Source organism: Elephas maximus, chromosome 9 (genome assembly GCF_024166365.1).
Source record: "Elephas maximus indicus isolate mEleMax1 chromosome 9, mEleMax1 primary haplotype, whole genome shotgun sequence".
NCBI classification, from domain to species: domain Eukaryota; kingdom Metazoa; phylum Chordata; class Mammalia; order Proboscidea; family Elephantidae; genus Elephas; species Elephas maximus.
The window spans coordinates 81,990,630-82,007,321 of record NC_064827.1 but is presented as its reverse complement, the minus strand read 5'-3'; the positions used below and the strand labels follow the sequence as shown (position 1 = coordinate 82,007,321).

The window sequence follows — 16,692 nt, the reverse complement described above, 5'->3', positions numbered from 1 at the left end:
GTGTATATAAGGTTTTGTAGGAGAATCTGACTTGATTTGTAAACTTTCACTTAAAGCACAAAAAAAATTAAAAAAAAAAAAAACAACAAAAACATCATGCTGAGTGAAATAAGCCAGACACAAAGGGACAAATATTTTATGATCCCACTTACGTGAAATATCTAGAATAGGCAAATGCATAGAGACGAAGGTAGATTATTGGTTACCAGGGGTGGGTAGGAGGAGGAAATGGAGAATTCTTGCTCGATGAGTACCAAGTTTCTGCTTGGGTGGTGAAAAAGTTTTAGAAATAGATAGTGGTGATGGTTTGAATATAATTAATGTCTCCAAATTATACACTTAAAATGGTTAAAATGAAAAAAGGTTAAAATGGCAAGTTTTATGTTATATATATATATGTGTGTGTGTATGTATATACATATATATATGTATGGTTTTGGAAAGCCGGTGGCGTAGTGGTTAGGTGCTATGGCTGCTAACCGAAAGTTCAGCAGTTTGAATCCACCATGCGCTCCTTGGAAACTCTATGGGGCAGTTCTACTCTGTCCTACAGAGTCGCTATGAGTCGGAATCAACTTGACAGCAGTGGATGTATGTTTTTACAAAACAATAGAACATTACCAGAGAGAAGAGGAGGGCGTTCAGGCGTGGGAGTGGGATGAAGGCTCACAACCTTCACCCTGTCTACATCTCTAAGATTTACAGCATTCTCCACCAGCATGCTCTGATGCATCTCTTATGCCATTGAACTGTGGTTACCCTGTACCCCATCCATAACATGAGACCCCAGCAACTGGTAATCCCACCCAGAGAACCCCTCATGCGCTGACAGGAAAAGATGTCCATAATATGGAAGTGAAAAAAACATTTTTTTTTTCTGTACAATATACTCAACGGGATTTCATTTTGGAAAAACAAAACCTGTATGTGTGGGCCCACATCTGTTTTATGTCCTTGGATACACCCAAACTGTTAACTGTGACTCTCCTCTGAGGGGTGGATCTGGGGACAGGGGCTATTCGCTCTTAACTTTATAAAATGAAAACACAAGATATCACATTGGAGAGATGCCATTAAAGCAGTCCTTTGGGATGGGGAAAAATTATAGATTCAAATGCCTATATTGGAAAACAAGGTCTCAAATCCATGACCTCAGCTTCCACCTTAAGAAATTAGAAAAAGAGAGCAAATGAAGCCTGAAGTAGGAGAAAGAAAATAACTAAGATCAGAATGGAAATCCATGACATAGTAAATGAAAAAGCAATATTGAAAGGCAATGGAACCAATGCATTTATATCTTTAGAATTTTTACATGAGCCTGTATCGCTTTTGTAATTAAAACCAATGATCGAAAAAAAATTAAAAAGAACAATCAACAAACAAACCCATCCTGGGTTCTATTTGCCACTTCCACTGCAGACGGTCAAGGCCGTTTCTGCAGAGTGAAGACGTGCCTGGTCTGGGCCTCCACGCCAGCACTTGGCTGGGGAGGGATCAGGAGGAACAGGGAGAGCCCAGAGCTCCTGGCTGAGGCCCCATGGGATCCCTGGCCTAGGTACATACAGCTGTGGGGGGTAAGAAGGTGAGCTCGCAAGGAGGAGGGAAAAGTGCATGATGGGGAGAGGAAGAACTAGGGACAGGCCAGAGGACAATGATGTCAGTAAAGAATGGGATCCCTATGTGACCAGTTGCGAGGTGGGGGCAAATACTGGTCAATGATGTGGGTTGACTTAGCACCCTGCTTTGGGAAGAGGTACCCGTCCAGTGGCTCCATGGAATAAAGGCCTGGCAAACTGCTTCTGCAAAGACTACAGCTAAGAAAACCCCATGGAGAAGTTCTACTCTACAACACATGGGGTCACCATGAGTTGGAAGGAATCAGAAAGTGTAGAAAACCAGACCTGCTCATGAAGTGATTTAGATGTCATCCCACCAGTGACCAACAGGGGGACCGGCTCTTTCAGGGGAATCTTGGCTTGCCCCTTGCCATTAGCACTGACCAGGGCTCCCAGGGATCCATCCCCCTGGCAATGTGGATTCTGTGACAGTGGAGTGACTGCATCCAATGGTTCTTGGCTGCTTTGCTGGCCATAGATCTGTCCCTCTGAATCGTCCCTCCTCAGTACCCTCACCTGCCTAGTCCCCGCCTCTGTCCTCAGCATCCACCTCCACTGCCTGTATTGATTATAGGGCCTTGGGTAAGTGAGCCTGGGTAAATATGGGAAATAAGCACCCCGCTGTGAGGTTTCTACAGGACAGGGCCAGGAGGACCTGCTCCGAGGACCTGGTGATGCTCAGTTCTCTGGAGGCATCGTTATCATTACTGACCAGGAGGGTTTGAGCTTTGGCTGCTGGCCTGGATGCGCAGAACGGTGAGATTGGCGAGGAGCCGCTGAAAGTGGAAGGCGGGCAGCAGAGGGTTTGCGTCCTCAGAGGTTTCCTGCAACCTGGCAGGGAGAAGGGTCAAAACAAGAACTTGAGCATGGGGGCAGGGAGGGCAGCGGCCTTGGAATCATCACCGGTCCTCCAGGCCACAAGATGAATGTGAATTGTGCCCGAACCTCAGAGACCAGCTGAACACCCTGCCTCCCTTCCCACCACCCACCCCCCCCAGGGCAGAGGAAGACACTTACTGGAACCTAAGCTGCACCTCCCTGGGCTGCCCAGTATCCTGGGGGCTGGACAGGCTGAAGTGCCGCAGAGACAAGGCCAATCCTGCCCCTTCCAGCCACAGTTGCATGGGGAGTAGGGAGTGCCCAGGGGGCACCCTGAAAATCACTGTGAGGAGCTGCCCGTAGCTGAACCGCTGGTCTCCCAGGAACTTCTCTGCAGACAAAAGAAGGTGGCTTTAACGTTCTTATTTAATTAGCTTGACATTAAATGTCTATATTGGTTTTATTGGCAATTAATCATTCAAATAAGATAAAACTGCAGCAAGGCAGACATGAAGACTCCCTGCCCAGCAGTGTGAAGGGGGCCCACCCACATATCCTGGTCATAAATGTGAATGAGGAGCAACACACTGGGGTCATGCTTATTACATGTATCTCCTGCTCACTTGCATATGTGACAATCACACAGGGCCCCCATGCTTGGTTTAATGCTCTCTTGACACTTTTAGTAATTTTATCTTTGAACTTGTGTTTTGTAAGTGAAGTCCAATGAGACAACAGAGCGTGCATGTGAGTGAATATGTTAGGTTACATGGCAAGGGGGGATTTAAATTTCAGATGGAATTGAGGTTGCTAATCAGCTGACCTTAAAATAGGGAGATTATTCTGGATTATTCAGGTGGGTCCAATGTAATTACAAGGGTCCTCCAATGTGGAAGAGGGAGGCAGAAAAGTCAGTGTCAAAGGAACACAGCCTGAGAAAGGCTCAGCCCAGCACTGTTTTGAAGATGGAAGAGGACCACAAGGCAAGGAATGAGGGCAGCCTCCAGTTGCTGGAAAGGGCAAAGAAACAGATTCTTCCTTAAAGCCTCCAGAAGGAATGCAACCCTGCCAACACCTTGATTTTGGTCCAGTGAGACCATTTCGGACTTCTGACCTCCAGAACTGTAAGATGATAAATTTGTTGCGTAACAAAATGTATTAAGAAAACGTTCTGCATCCCACTTTGTTCAGAGGCATCTAGGGTCTTACCCATCTAAGATGCATCAATTGCTCTCAACCCACCCAGAGCAAAGGAGAATGAAGAACACCAAAGACATATGGTAAAGACGAGCCCAAGAGATAGAAACGGCCACATAAACCAGAGACTGCATCAGCCTGAGATCGGAAGAACTGGATGGTGCCTGGCTACAACTGATGACTGCCCAGACAGGCAACACAACAGAGAACCCCTGATGGAGCAGGAAAACAGTGGGACGCAGATCTCAAATTCTTGTAAAAAGACCAGGCTTAATGGTCTGACTGAGATTAGAGGGGCCCTGGAGGTCATGGTCCCCAGACCCTTTGTTAGCCCAAGTCTGGAACCATTCTCGAAGCCAACTCTTCAGACAGGGATTTGATAGATAGATAATGATACTGATAAGGAATGAGCTTCTGGGCTCAAGTAGACACATGAGACTATGTGGGCAGCTCCTGCCTGGAGGCAAGATGAGAAGAGGGGGACAGGAGCTGGATGAATGAACACGGGGAATAAAAGGGGGAGAGGAGGAATGTGCTGTCTCATTAGGAGGAGAGCAGCTAGGAGTACATAGCAAGCCGTGTGTAACTTTTTATAGGAGAGGCTGACTTCATTTGTAAACTTTCACTTAAAACCCTTAAAGTGCAATAAATAAATAAGAACTTTTTTCCAAGGGAATATAAGATTCATAGCATACCAATTAATTTGAAAAAAATCTTGTTGAAAAGGTCAGCAGTTCGAACCCACCAGTCGCGCTTCAGGAGAGAGATGTGTCAGTCTGCTTCAGTAAAGATTTACAATCTTGGAAACTTTATGCGGCAGTTCTACTCTGTCCTTTAGGGTGCCAATGAGTCATAATCAACTCGACAGCAACAGGTTTTAGATGAAATGGGCATATTTCTAGGAAAACTTTGAATATCAAAATTTATATAAGATGAAGTGGGAAGTTTGAATAGATCAATAATGAGAGGCTAATGTAAAGATTTTGAAAGATTTACATTAGAAAAAGTACAAGCAAGCTGGATTTATAAGAGAATTCGGTCAAGCCATCAAGGAACAGCTAATCCCTCTCTATATTATTCAAACTCTTCCAAAGATTAGGAAAAGACAGAACACCTCTCAAATTACTTTGTAAATCTAGCCTATCCCAGATTCAAAAACTTGATAAACATCACAAAATAGAAATTGTAGACCAAAATCATTTATGAATTCAGACACAAAAATTTCAAGTTGGCAAAGAGTCATACAACGCATTATGAAAATGAATCATGACTAAACTAGGTTTACTCCAAGAAGTTTGGATCAAAAGAAGCAACAAATGGTATTACTTTTATTTTTACTAAATGTTTTAAACAAAACGAGATGATAAATTTGTGTTGTTTTAAGCCACTGGTTTGTGTACTTTGCCACTGCAGCAAGAGGACACTGACACAGGGCAGTTCTGCCCCTGCCTGTGGCCGGTGGTACCTGGTGCTGTGAGCTCCTCCCCGGATTCTGGGCTCAGGATGATCCCCCTCGGGGTCCATCGTGCAGGGTACTCCAGGCCCCCCGCATTTCTGGCTCCCCAGCCCTCGGGTCCTAGGCAATAAACACAGACACACACATGCCCATCAGTGTGAGGCATGGAGCAGAAGGACACATTCAACAGGGCCCTGCCTCCCCTTCCACTTCACACCCTTCCCAGGGCCCCAAGGATGGCAGCCAGAGGGTACCCAGAGGGCCTTCTCTTGGACAAAGCCTGAACACAACACTGGGGACACAGCCTGGAGATCCCAGTATGGGGGTGTTGGGACATCAGGGCCATTTCAGAGAACTTTCTCACCTGTGACCTCACCATACCCATCATTCAAGATCATTTGAGTGCACGTGCCATTAGCCCCATTGTCTCCAGGAAGACCACCTGGTTAGGAAGTAGCAGAACGAGGACCAGAACCCAGCCCTTCTGGTCCCCAGTCCAAGTTCAGCCCACCCTCCCTCTGGCAACAGCAGGGTATGGAGCACAGGCCTCCACAGAGCAAATAATCTAAAGAGGGTGCTCTCCAGGGGGCAGCTAGGGAATGGGGTAGAGGTCAAATATCTGGGGCACCCAAAAGCTGAAAAAAGGAGAGGTCAGAAAGGGAGACACGGGGCTTTTTCAGTGCTGCACTAGCCTCTGTGACCTCCTGGATATGTACGTAACCCTGGGCAAGTTACTTAACCTCTCTGAAGCTGGTTTCTCGTCTGCAAAATGGGGGCAATGGTGTTCTTAAAGCCCTGGGTAGCAGTTCTCAGAGTATGGTCTGGATGCCCTGGGAGATCCCTGAGACCTTTTTAGGAAGCCTGTGAGTCAAAACCATTTTCTTAATAACACCAAGATGTCACGAGCACTTTTCATTCTGTCTCTTTCACAAGTGTACAGTGGAGTTTCTCAAGAGGGCAAAGTGTGTGATTTCGCAACGGATCTAATGGCAAGAGCCAATTGACTTCTATTAAGCCAGACCTTAAAGAGATTTGCAAAAATGTAAAACAAATGCCGCTTTCCTCATGAAATGTTTTGTTTTAAAAAAGATAGTTATTTTTCATAGAAGTATGTTATTTTCGTTATAACGTGATAGGTTTATTATTGTTCTTTTAAAATGAATTAAGAACTAAACATTTTTAAATGACTCGGGTTTGATTTTGAATACAAAAAATTTCCGTATAAATAATCACATGAACAAGAGCTCTTTGGGGTCTTCAACAATTTTCAAGACTGAATATAAAGGGATCCTGAGGCAAAAGAGTTTGATCATTAGGATAAAATAAGGTGATTCGAGTGAATTGCCAAACCCAGGAACAGGCGCAAAGTGAAAGGAGATAATAATGTTGTCCTTATGATCCTAAAATGAATTTCATGTGACAATAATATCCTAGACTCTATGGCCGTGCCCTGATCCCAAGCCCCTCTCGGGCTGGCTTTCCACGCGGCGTCCAGCAGAGGGCGTGCTGACCCTGTGTCTGGGGCACCTCAGAGCCTTCAACTAAATTTGTACCCAAGGCCAATGCCAGTTCCCAGGAGCCCAGTGGGGCCCCTGGTACCTCCCTAGGGCAGAGCCACCCTCCCACAGGCTCCTGTTAAACCAAGGTGAGTGGCTACTCCAGGGCAGAAAGGTGAGAGGGAGAGAGGGAGGGGACGATCAGCACACGTCACCCTCCGAAGACCCCTGGCCCATGGCAGGCTGTGACTTAATGCAGAGCTCAGAGCTCAGCCACTTTCCTGTGCCATGGTCTCACTGCCAATGCTCCAAAGTTGTGGCTGTGCCACCCTGGAGTCCCGGTCCCAGGTCACCACAGCACCCCTGGACTAGAGAGAGTCTGCATGTTGGTTAAGAGCAGAACTCAGGAGTTGACGGATCCAGGTACCAACTGAGTTATATGACCTCGGGCAAGGGACCTCCCTTTCCTGTGTCTTGGTGGCCCCATCTATAAGTATCTACCTGCCAGGGTCTCTGCGAGGTTCCACGCATGAAAAGAGCTTAGTATAGTACGTAGCATGAAGCAGGTGCTCAATAAATGGAGGCCGGGGGGTTGAGCTTGAACCTCTAGCATTTAGATACACCAAGGGAGGCCAATCTTGACAGGGTGATTGGCAATTTCTCTACAGGATACAAAGGATGGTACCCAGCCCCCAAACCTGCCAAATATAAACGCTGCTGGAGGCTGAGAACAAGGGCAGAGGCTGCGGAGGGAGCCAAGGGATGGACCACTCACAGCTGACTCATACTAAGTGTGCTCTGTGTGGGCATATGGAGACACTGCCTATCCCTCGGCTGTGGCCTTGGCTATTTCATGGCCACCTACACCAGCAACATAGGGTCCTCCCCAGGGTGGATCACTTGCCCACTCGGGTTAGAAGCAGACCCCTCCAAGGAGGCAGGAGGAGGCACCTCTTACCCTGGCGGAAGTCGGAGAGGACGTGGTGCTCTCGGAACTGGGTGGCGGCTGCACACACCTTGGAGTGGCCGTAGCAGAAGCAACTGCTGCACCCAGCTGGGTTGTGTGGCTGCAGGTTAAACGTCCCTGGGCGGCATCTGAAACAGAAGCAGGACAAGGCCACTGGGGCCAAATGAATAGGCCAGGGGTGGGGAAAGGGATGGCCAGACTGGCAGGTTTTGTGATCTCAACTAGATTATTGTCCAGAATCACTGGAAAAAAATTTTTTAAATAATTTTAGATTCACAGAAGAGTCACAAAGATAGTCCAGAGTTCCCATATACAGTCAATCCTCATCGTTCATGGGTTCTGCATTTGTGAATTTGCCCGTTTGTTATAATTTGTTTCTAGACCACAAATCAACGTTCATGGCACTTTTGTGGTCATTCGTGGACATGTGCAGAGCGGTGAAAACTGAGTCACCTGACGCACACGTTCGCCACTGATGTCTAACAAGGCAACACTCTCGTGCCGGTAAACAAGTGTCCTTTTTGTGAGTCTACTTAGTGCCACACTTTTTTGTATTTTTTTGCTTTTTTGGGTGATTTTGCTGTTTAAAGTGGCCCCCTGAGCACAGTGCTGAAGTGCTGTCTAGTGTTCCTAAGTGCTAGAAGGTTGTGATGTGAAAATATACATGTTGGGTAAGTTTCATTCAGGCATGAGTTACAGAGCTGTTGGCTGTGAGTTCAACGTTGATGAATCTAAAACATGCATTAAATAAACCAAACCAAACCTGTTGCCATCAAGTTGATTCTGACTCATAGCAACCCTACAGGACAGAGTAGAACTGTTTATAGGGTTTCCAAGGATTGGCTCGTAGGTTCAAACTGGTGACCTTCTGATTAGCAGCCAAGCTCTTAACCACTGTGCCACGAAGGCTCCATATATTAAATAAGCTATCTCTAAGCAGAAACACACACAAAACAAGGTTATGTAATGATAGGTTGACATAATTATTGTGACCAGAGGCTCTCAGGAACCTAACCCTGTATTTCCCTCGGAGCAATAGTTCAGTATTTGCTAATTCAGTGTTTGCAGTGACTATACGGAGCTGTTAACTGTGAATGATGAGAACTGACCGTACTCTTCACCCAGTTTCCCTAATGTTAACATCTTAACAACCATGGTACGTTTATCAAAGGTAAGAAGTTAACACTGATACAATGCTTTTAACTAAACTCCAGGCTTCATTTGGATTTCACCCTTTTTTTCCCCACTAATGTCCTTTTTCTGCTCCAGGATCCAATCTGGGATATGGCATTACATTTATTATCATGTTTTCTTACTCCCCTCCAATCTCTGCCAGTTTCTCAGGCTGTCTTTCATGACCTTGACTCGAGTACTGGTCACTTATTTTGTAGTCTGTTCCTCAGCTTGGGTTTGTCAGATGTCTTCTCATGATTAGTCCAAGGTTATGGGCTTTGGGAAGAATACACAGGGATGAAGCGTCCTCATCACATTGTATCAGGGGTATAGGATATCCAACGGAGCCCTGGTGGCACAATGGTTAGGCGCTCCACTGCTAACTAGGAGGTCGGTGGTTTGAACCCACCAGCCACTTTACAGGAGAAAGATGTGGCAGTCTGCTTCCATAAAGAGTTATAGCCTTGGAAACCCTATGGGGCAGTTCCACCCTGCCCTATAAAGTTGCTACGAGTTAGAATTGACTCGATGGCAATTTTTTTTTTTTTTACATATATGATAACCACATGATATCACCAGGGATGTTAACCTTCATCACTAGGCTAACCCTTTCATGTTCATGGGTACCTCTGGAGGCCAACTCCTTCTTCTGCCTCTGAAGGTTTACTGGGAAGCTGCTGTACCACTGACAGTGTGTGCTGCTTCAAGGCAGGGGCCTTTATGACTGTTTGAAACCAAAGAAACAGACAGGTGTGTACCACAAGCTACTGTTTTTACAGGGTATTGTATGAGGTGTCTGAATTTTTGGTAGGAAAAATAGAAATTTTGAAAATTTTAATTTGTTACACAGGTGTACCAATGGAAGCGCTGGTGGCGTAATGGTTAAGGGCTATGGCTGCTAACCAAAAGGCTGGTAGTTCGAATCCATCAGGCGCTCCTTGGAAACTCTATGGGGCAGTTCTGCTCTGTTCTATAGGGTCGCTATGAGTCAGAATCAACTTGACGGCAACAGGTTTGGTTTTGGTTCACGTACCAATAGACCCCGGTAGGGACACTGGGGTATAATTAGTGGTACTTTATATGTAACACTAAACACTTAGGGTAGGCTTGTGGGAGGGGGTAAGAAAAAAAAAATCCATACTACCTACAAAAATTCAAACACACTCAATGATTCAGCATGCTTCCATTAATGAAAACACATGGTATCAACAAAAAATTCAAAGCAGAAAATAACTGGTTCACAAAAGGGTTAAGGTGATGCCTGCCAGTTTTCTCCACTGTAAAATTTCTATATTCTAATCATTAGGAAGAAGCAAGTCACTAAGTCTAGCCCTAAACCAAGAAACCAAACCAGTTGCCATTGAGACGATTCAGACTTCTGGCGACCCCATGTGCTTCAGGGTAGAACTATGCTCCATCGGGTTTTCAATAGCTGCGATCTTTTGGAAGGAGATCTCCAGGCTTTTCTTCTGAAGTGCCTTTGTGTGGATTCAAACTGCCAACTTTTCAGTTAGTGGCCAAACGCTTACCCATTTGCACCACCCAGGGACACCAAACCCAGTCCAAAAGCAAAAAAAAAAAAAAAAAAAATTCCCGTCGAGTTGATTCTGATTCATAGCAATCCTATAGGACAGAGTAGAAATGCCCCATAGGATTTCCAAGGCTGTACATCTTTACAGAAGCAGGTTGTCAAATCTGTCTCCCTCGGAGTGGCTGGTGGGATTGAACAGATAACCTTTTGGTTAGCAGCCAAGCACTTAACTATTTCGCCACGAGGGCTCCTAATCCAGCCCAAGGGGAGGAGAATATAGCTCCCTCTCCTTGAGTGGGGGGAGTACAAAAAAATTGTAAATGTATGTTAAAACCATCATAGTAATTAATAAATCCTTTGAGGGAGATATTTTGAGTCTATGCAAATGTCCTGTTTCTCCTTAAAGTTTGGCGCATTCATTTTAACGTTCATCAGGGTGGTCTTGCCTGGAGCGATTATTACTGTGATGTTATAACAGTGATCTTCTATTTCACTCATTCCTTCCACATTTATTATTTGGAATTCTTCTGGAAGGAAGATGTGTCCTTTTGTCCCCAATTATTTATTTATTCAATAATCTATTTATATCAGTATGGACTCATGGGTATTTATTTTATTCTTTGGGCTATAATGCAATGCCATATCATTATTTATTTTGTGGCTTAAATTGTTCCAGCTTTGAGAACTCTTTCAGGTTGGCTCCTGTGTCCCTTTGACATGCCCCCATCCTGTTTTGTTGTTGTTCATTTGTTCTTGTTTGGTTTTGTTTTTAAGCACTTCCTTACTTTGTGGCTCTACAAGATGCTCCAGGAGCGTGTATTTTCTCTGCCCCAGTTCTAGAATCAGCCATTTCTCCAAAGAGCCCTGGGGAAACTTTTTTTGTTTTTAAATAATTTTTATTGTGCTTTAAGTGAAAGCTTACAAATCAAGTCAGTCTGTCACATAAAAACTTATATACACCTTACTACATACTCCCATTTACTCTCCCCCTAATGAGTCAGCCTGCTCCCTCCTTCCAGTCTCTCCTTTCATGAGCGTTTTGCCAGTTTCTAACCTTCTCTACCCTCCTATCTCCCCTCCAGACAGGAGATGCCAACACGGTCTCAAGTATCCACCTGATACAAGTAGCTCACTCTTCATCAGCATCTCTCTCCAACCCATTGTCCAGTCCCTTCCATGTCTGATGAGTTGTCTTTGGGAATGGTTCCTATCCTGGGTCAACAGAACATTTGGGACTATGACTGCCAGGATTCTTCTAGTCTCAGTCAGACCATTAAGTCTGGTCTTTTTATGAGAAATCTGGGGTCTGCATCCCACTGTTCTCCTGCTCCTCAGAGGTTCTCTGTTGTGCTCCCCGTCAGGGCAGTCATCGGTTGTGGCCGGGCACCATCTAGTTCTTCTGGTCTTAGGATGATGTAAGTCTCTAGTTCATGTGGCCCTTTCTGTCTCTTGGGCTCATAATTATCTTGTGACCTTGGTGTTCTTCATTTTCCTTTGATCCAGGTGGGTTGAGACCAATTAATGCATCTTAGATGGCCGCTTGTTAGCATTTAAGACCCCAGACACCACACTTCAAAATGGGATGCAGAATGTTTTCTTAATAGAATTTACTTTGCCAATTGACTTAGATGTCCCCTGTAGCCATAGTCCTGGGGAAACATTTTACATATACAGATTCCTGGTTTCTACTCCTGGAGGATCAGTATGAACAGGCTTGGGTGGAGGAATCTGATTCGTAAGAAGCTTTCTGACGACCCTGATGTCTAGCCAGTTCAGATGAACATATCTCAGCAAGCCCTCCCATTTCACAAATGTGCAAACTGGGGCTCAGAAGGGGAGGACCTACTCAAGGTCACAAGGCACTCGGGGCAGACTTGTGATGAGAAGCTTCCCAGCCACACTCTGGAGGAAGTTAGCCTCCCTCCCCACAGGCCCGTAGCCCACACATTTACAAGATGAGAGGGCAGCCTGGGTCTGGCCAGGGGACAGATAAGGCCAGTGACAGTTGAGACCAGGGACCAACCACACAGCTTTGGTACTGGCTTCTTCTTGAACTGGTAAAGCACCAACACATATTAATAAGAATAGAGTCCATAATAGAATACTATGTCAGGCACTTTACACACAGGGTCTGTGGCCAGCTCTGACCCTTAGGCTCAGTCACAGGACATCAAAGAGCTCCAGGCAGACCTAAGCTGGGTGCATTAAGGCTTCAAAGGTCCAAGACAAAGCCAGGAAGAGGAGATAGTGTATGTCCAAGGAGGTAAGCCCATGTTTGTTTGCTAACCCCACTGCTGGAGTAAGGAGGCCAGCTCCTGAATGCTTGAAATAGGAAGTTTAAAGACTGTGTGACCTTGGAAAAGTCCTTTCACCTCATTGAGCTTCAGACATCCCATCTGAAACATGATAGGGTTGCAAGGGTGGCAGATAGGCTTAACTCTCAGCTCAATTGGTAGGGCTTCTTAAAGTAGGAGATTAAGAAGGATTCTGAGGCTATTAGGGCTCATTGTAAAGACTGCTATGCTCCATTAGTGATGTCTGCCATGGGTATGAAATGGGAGGGCTGTGGTAGTGCTCCATTAGTGATGTCTGCCATGGGTGTGAAATCAGATGGTTGTGGTGCAAGTGTTACGTATTTGTTATCGCTGGATTAGATTCTCTCTCCTGTCCTTTCAGCTCTTTCTTTTTCAATATATTTTCATAGCTTATGTACTTACCAATGGTGCAGGGTCAAAGTATAAACAGTGTCATAAAGCCTTTGTATAACTCCTTGGATGGCAGATTCATGGGGTTCTAGGAAGTGTGTAGGGTGATGGGGATGTCCAAGTCTGTGACCTCCCCTGGCCCCACAGTCAATTGGTGCCTCCTCAGTGACACCTGATGTCACTTCCAGCAGGCTTTTTATCAAATCAGCTCACCCACCTGTCACACAGGTTGCCTTCCACATTCTCTTTGCAGGGGCAGTGTCCACCGCGGGGGTCACAGGTACCCAGACTGCCAGCAAGATTGCAGGTGCAGGGTCTGCCAAAGAGATAGGACAACTGAAAAAATGTCCAATGAGCAAGTCCAGAGTGGCAATAGCCCATTCTCCCTGGAAGAAATCTCCCTGTCCTTCACTGATCCTGAGAGGACCAGAAGCAGACTGACTGAAGAGCCTACCCCTGGCTTTATTATTCCCACCTTGCCAAGGAATTGACCCATCTACTAAGCCATATAGGGATCTATCTGCCCACCCACCCACTCATCCATCCATGCATCCGTCCACCCAGCCACTCATCCTTCCATCTATCCATCTACCTACACACACATCCTTCCATCTACCCATCCATCCACCCAACCACCCACCCACCCACCCTCTCACCCATCCACCCACCCACCCATCCATCCATCCATCCACTCATTCATTCACCAGGCACCCATTCATCCACCCTTCCAGCCATGTACTCATCCATTTATCCACCTTTCCATCTACCCATCAAAAAAGACACAGCTCCTACCCTCACAGTGCACACTGTTCAGTGAGAACAGACAGGTAAACAGGCAGACACTATACTGTGATACGTGCTATTGGAGGAGATTGTGGCAGCACCAAGGAGGCACATGTGCCCTGGTCTAGGAGTGGGAGCAAAGGGCAGGTGGAAGGGAAGACTTCCTGGGGGAGTGGCACTGTGGCTGAGAACTGAAGAACAAGTAGGAGTTTGCTAGACACAGATTGGGAGAGGCTTGGAGGATAAGGGGAGACCACTCCAGGCTAGGAAGAACAGCAGCAGTGTCACGGATTGAATTATGTCCCCCCAAAAATGTGTGTATCAGTTGGGCTGGGCCATGATTCCCTGTACTATGTGATTTTCCTGTATGTTGTAAAGCCTGCCTCTATGATGTTAATAAGGGAGGATGGGAGGCAGTTGTGTCAGTGAGATAGGACTCAACCTACAGGATTGGATTGTGTCTTGAGGCAATCTCTTGAGATATAAGAGATAGAAGCAAGCAGAGAGACAGGGGGACCTCCTACCACCAAGAAAGCAGCATCAGAAACAGAGCACATCCTTTGGACATGGGGTCCCTGTGCCTGAGAAGCTCCTCATCCAGGGAAAGATTGAGGACAAAGACCTTCCTCTAGAGCCAACAGAGAGAGAAAGCCTTCCCCTGGAGCTGCCATCCTGAATTTAGACTTGTAACCTACTAGACTGTGAGAGAATAAATTTCTCTTTGTTAAAGCCATCCACTTGTGTATTTCTGTTATGGCAGCACTGCATGACTAAGACAAGGCACAAAGGCCTAGAGACAGAGAGACGCTGGGGAATCAGACAGGTCCCCATCCAGTGGCCAGTTTTCTACCCAGAACCACTGAGTATTTTGCAAAGGATTGAAACTTCCCACACATCCCCAATACCATTGCACTGACTTTCAAACATACAAGGAGAGTGATGCAATTAATCAAAGCCAAATTCATTCAAAAGTGGTTCTGAATTTATAATAGCTGTACTTTTTTTGTCATTGTGCATTTTCTCAATCAAGTGATGACAAACGTCTCCTGTTAGACCCCTCTTCTGAGGGTCAGACCCCAGTAGCCCCCGTCCATCTCTCTCCTTGGATGTCCCATAGGCACCTGCTGACTCAGCACACCCCAGACTGCACTCAGCATCTCCATCCCCAGCTCCTTTTCTCATGCTGCCAGGATGCCTGAAGTAGAGCCCTGAAGTTGGCCTTGTCCCTCCTCCATCCTCAGCCTTCTGTGACCACATCCTGCCAACTCCGCCTTCCGAGAGGGGCTCTGGAATCTGTCCAGTTCTCTCCCTCTCCATGGCCAAACCCTAGTCCAGGCTGGCACCACTCCTAGGTGTTACTGCTGCAGCCCCTGCCCTGACCTTCAATCTCATCCCCTCCTGCTTCAGGTCAATCCACAGCTCCTCCTGAGACCCCTGAGGCCTCGCTGGACCCGGCCTCCTCTGCGCACCCTCTCTTCTTGCACTCCACATTCAGCTGTCAAGACCTCCCCCTGAAGGGCCCTGAGTGCACAAGGCTTGTTCACTTCAGGGCCTTCGCACATTCTCTGCCCCTGCCTGGAACACCTGCCCCTCCCTCTGCCCCTGCCTGGCCCTCATTCATCAGGTCTCAGGTAGAACTCAGCACCTGTTACGGGAAGCCTGTCCTCAACCCCCAAGACCAGCTGGTGGGCCAGTGGTGGGCCACCCATGCCCTACTCCTCCCCGGCCACCCTCACCTGCAGCCTCCCTCGCTGAGTGAGTGGAACCCAGGCAGGCAGCGGTCACACTTCCAGCCCGTCACAGTAGGTTTGCAGGTGCAGGCGCCCGAGCCATCACACTGGAGGTGCAGGGAGCCTGGTGGAGGGAGGACGCAGGGCAGCATGGACCGGGACAGGCAGGAGTGGGGGGCGGGGAGGGGCGGGGGCCTACTCACCTGCCAGGTGGCAGTCACAGGGCTGGCATGCCATCTGTGTGTCCCAGCGATAGAAGTTCTCCTGGCAGCGCTCGCAGTGTGGCCCGGCAGTGTGGTCGCGGCAGTGATGGCAGCGCCCGCCATGCCCTGTGCTGCGGAAGAGTTCCAGGTCAAAGGTGCATTCCTCTGAGCGGCCGCTGCACTTGCAGGCTGCAGGTGGGGGACAGGGGAGAGGGGGTGTGAGGGCCTGCCCAGCTCTCCCTTTGGTAGGTGCCTACAACAGCCGCTGGCACATGGTAGGAGGAGAGTGAGTGCCAGCCAACCTCCCTGTGCCAGACAAGCATGCAGCTCCATGGAGGGCAGGGTTCAAGCCTAGCTTGATCAAAGATTTGAAGACCAACTAATTGACCATCCAAACCAGGACACACTTAAAAGCAAAGGAGACACCATCAATAAACACACCAAAACATCAGGCCTAGACAGGACACCCCAGGGAAACCAGGATGTCTGGTCGCTGGGTCATGGATCGCACACTGACCACCTTCTAGAGATGCACTGTGGCTCACTCCGAGATGTCCTGCAGACTCTCCAAGACATGATAATTGTGTGAATCTGGTCTCCAGCACTTCAAAAAAAATCCCAGGTTATGCAGGCTCATGGAAAGCACAAGTCACCCTTCATTCACTCATTAATTCATTAAGAAAAAATACGTCCAAGGATCAGTTCTGTGTGGTGAGCCCAGGGGGATGTGCAGTGATAGACAGGGACGTTGTTCCTGTCCTGGAGTGACCCAGCCCTCACTCCTATGGTCACACCTCTGTCCAGAAGCCAGACACAGGGAGCGAGTGAAAAGCCCCATGGTGAGGCTCTGTGATAGAAGCATAGAGTGGGACTGGGGGGCTGGGACCTGAAAGGAGAGGAGGGGCCCCTACAACTGTCCTGGGGGTGATGCACCGAGCCTTCCTGGAGGAAATCATAGCTAAGCTGAACCTGAAGGATGAGCAGGAAATAGTTACCAGGTGAAAGGGGAGGGGATT

The 16,692-nt window shown here is 47.3% G+C and overlaps 1 protein-coding gene across 3 annotated transcripts in view; it reads right to left on the bottom strand.

Moving 5' to 3' along the window:
- The window catches only part of LAMC3 (laminin subunit gamma 3), an 80,890-nt gene that overhangs the window by 36,339 nt on the left and 27,859 nt on the right, over window positions 1-16,692 (bottom strand). For all 3 annotated transcript variants that reach the window (XM_049896163.1, XM_049896162.1, XM_049896164.1), the window contains exons 5-11: window positions 15,677-15,865; window positions 15,480-15,597; window positions 13,178-13,276; window positions 7,543-7,679; window positions 5,098-5,208; window positions 2,634-2,826; window positions 2,329-2,447 (exon numbers count right to left, since the gene is read on the bottom strand). In XM_049896163.1, coding sequence (XP_049752120.1) covers window positions 2,329-2,447; window positions 2,634-2,826; window positions 5,098-5,208; window positions 7,543-7,679; window positions 13,178-13,276; window positions 15,480-15,597; window positions 15,677-15,865 — 966 coding nt within the window. The remainder of the gene's footprint in view (window positions 1-2,328; window positions 2,448-2,633; window positions 2,827-5,097; window positions 5,209-7,542; window positions 7,680-13,177; window positions 13,277-15,479; window positions 15,598-15,676; window positions 15,866-16,692) is intronic.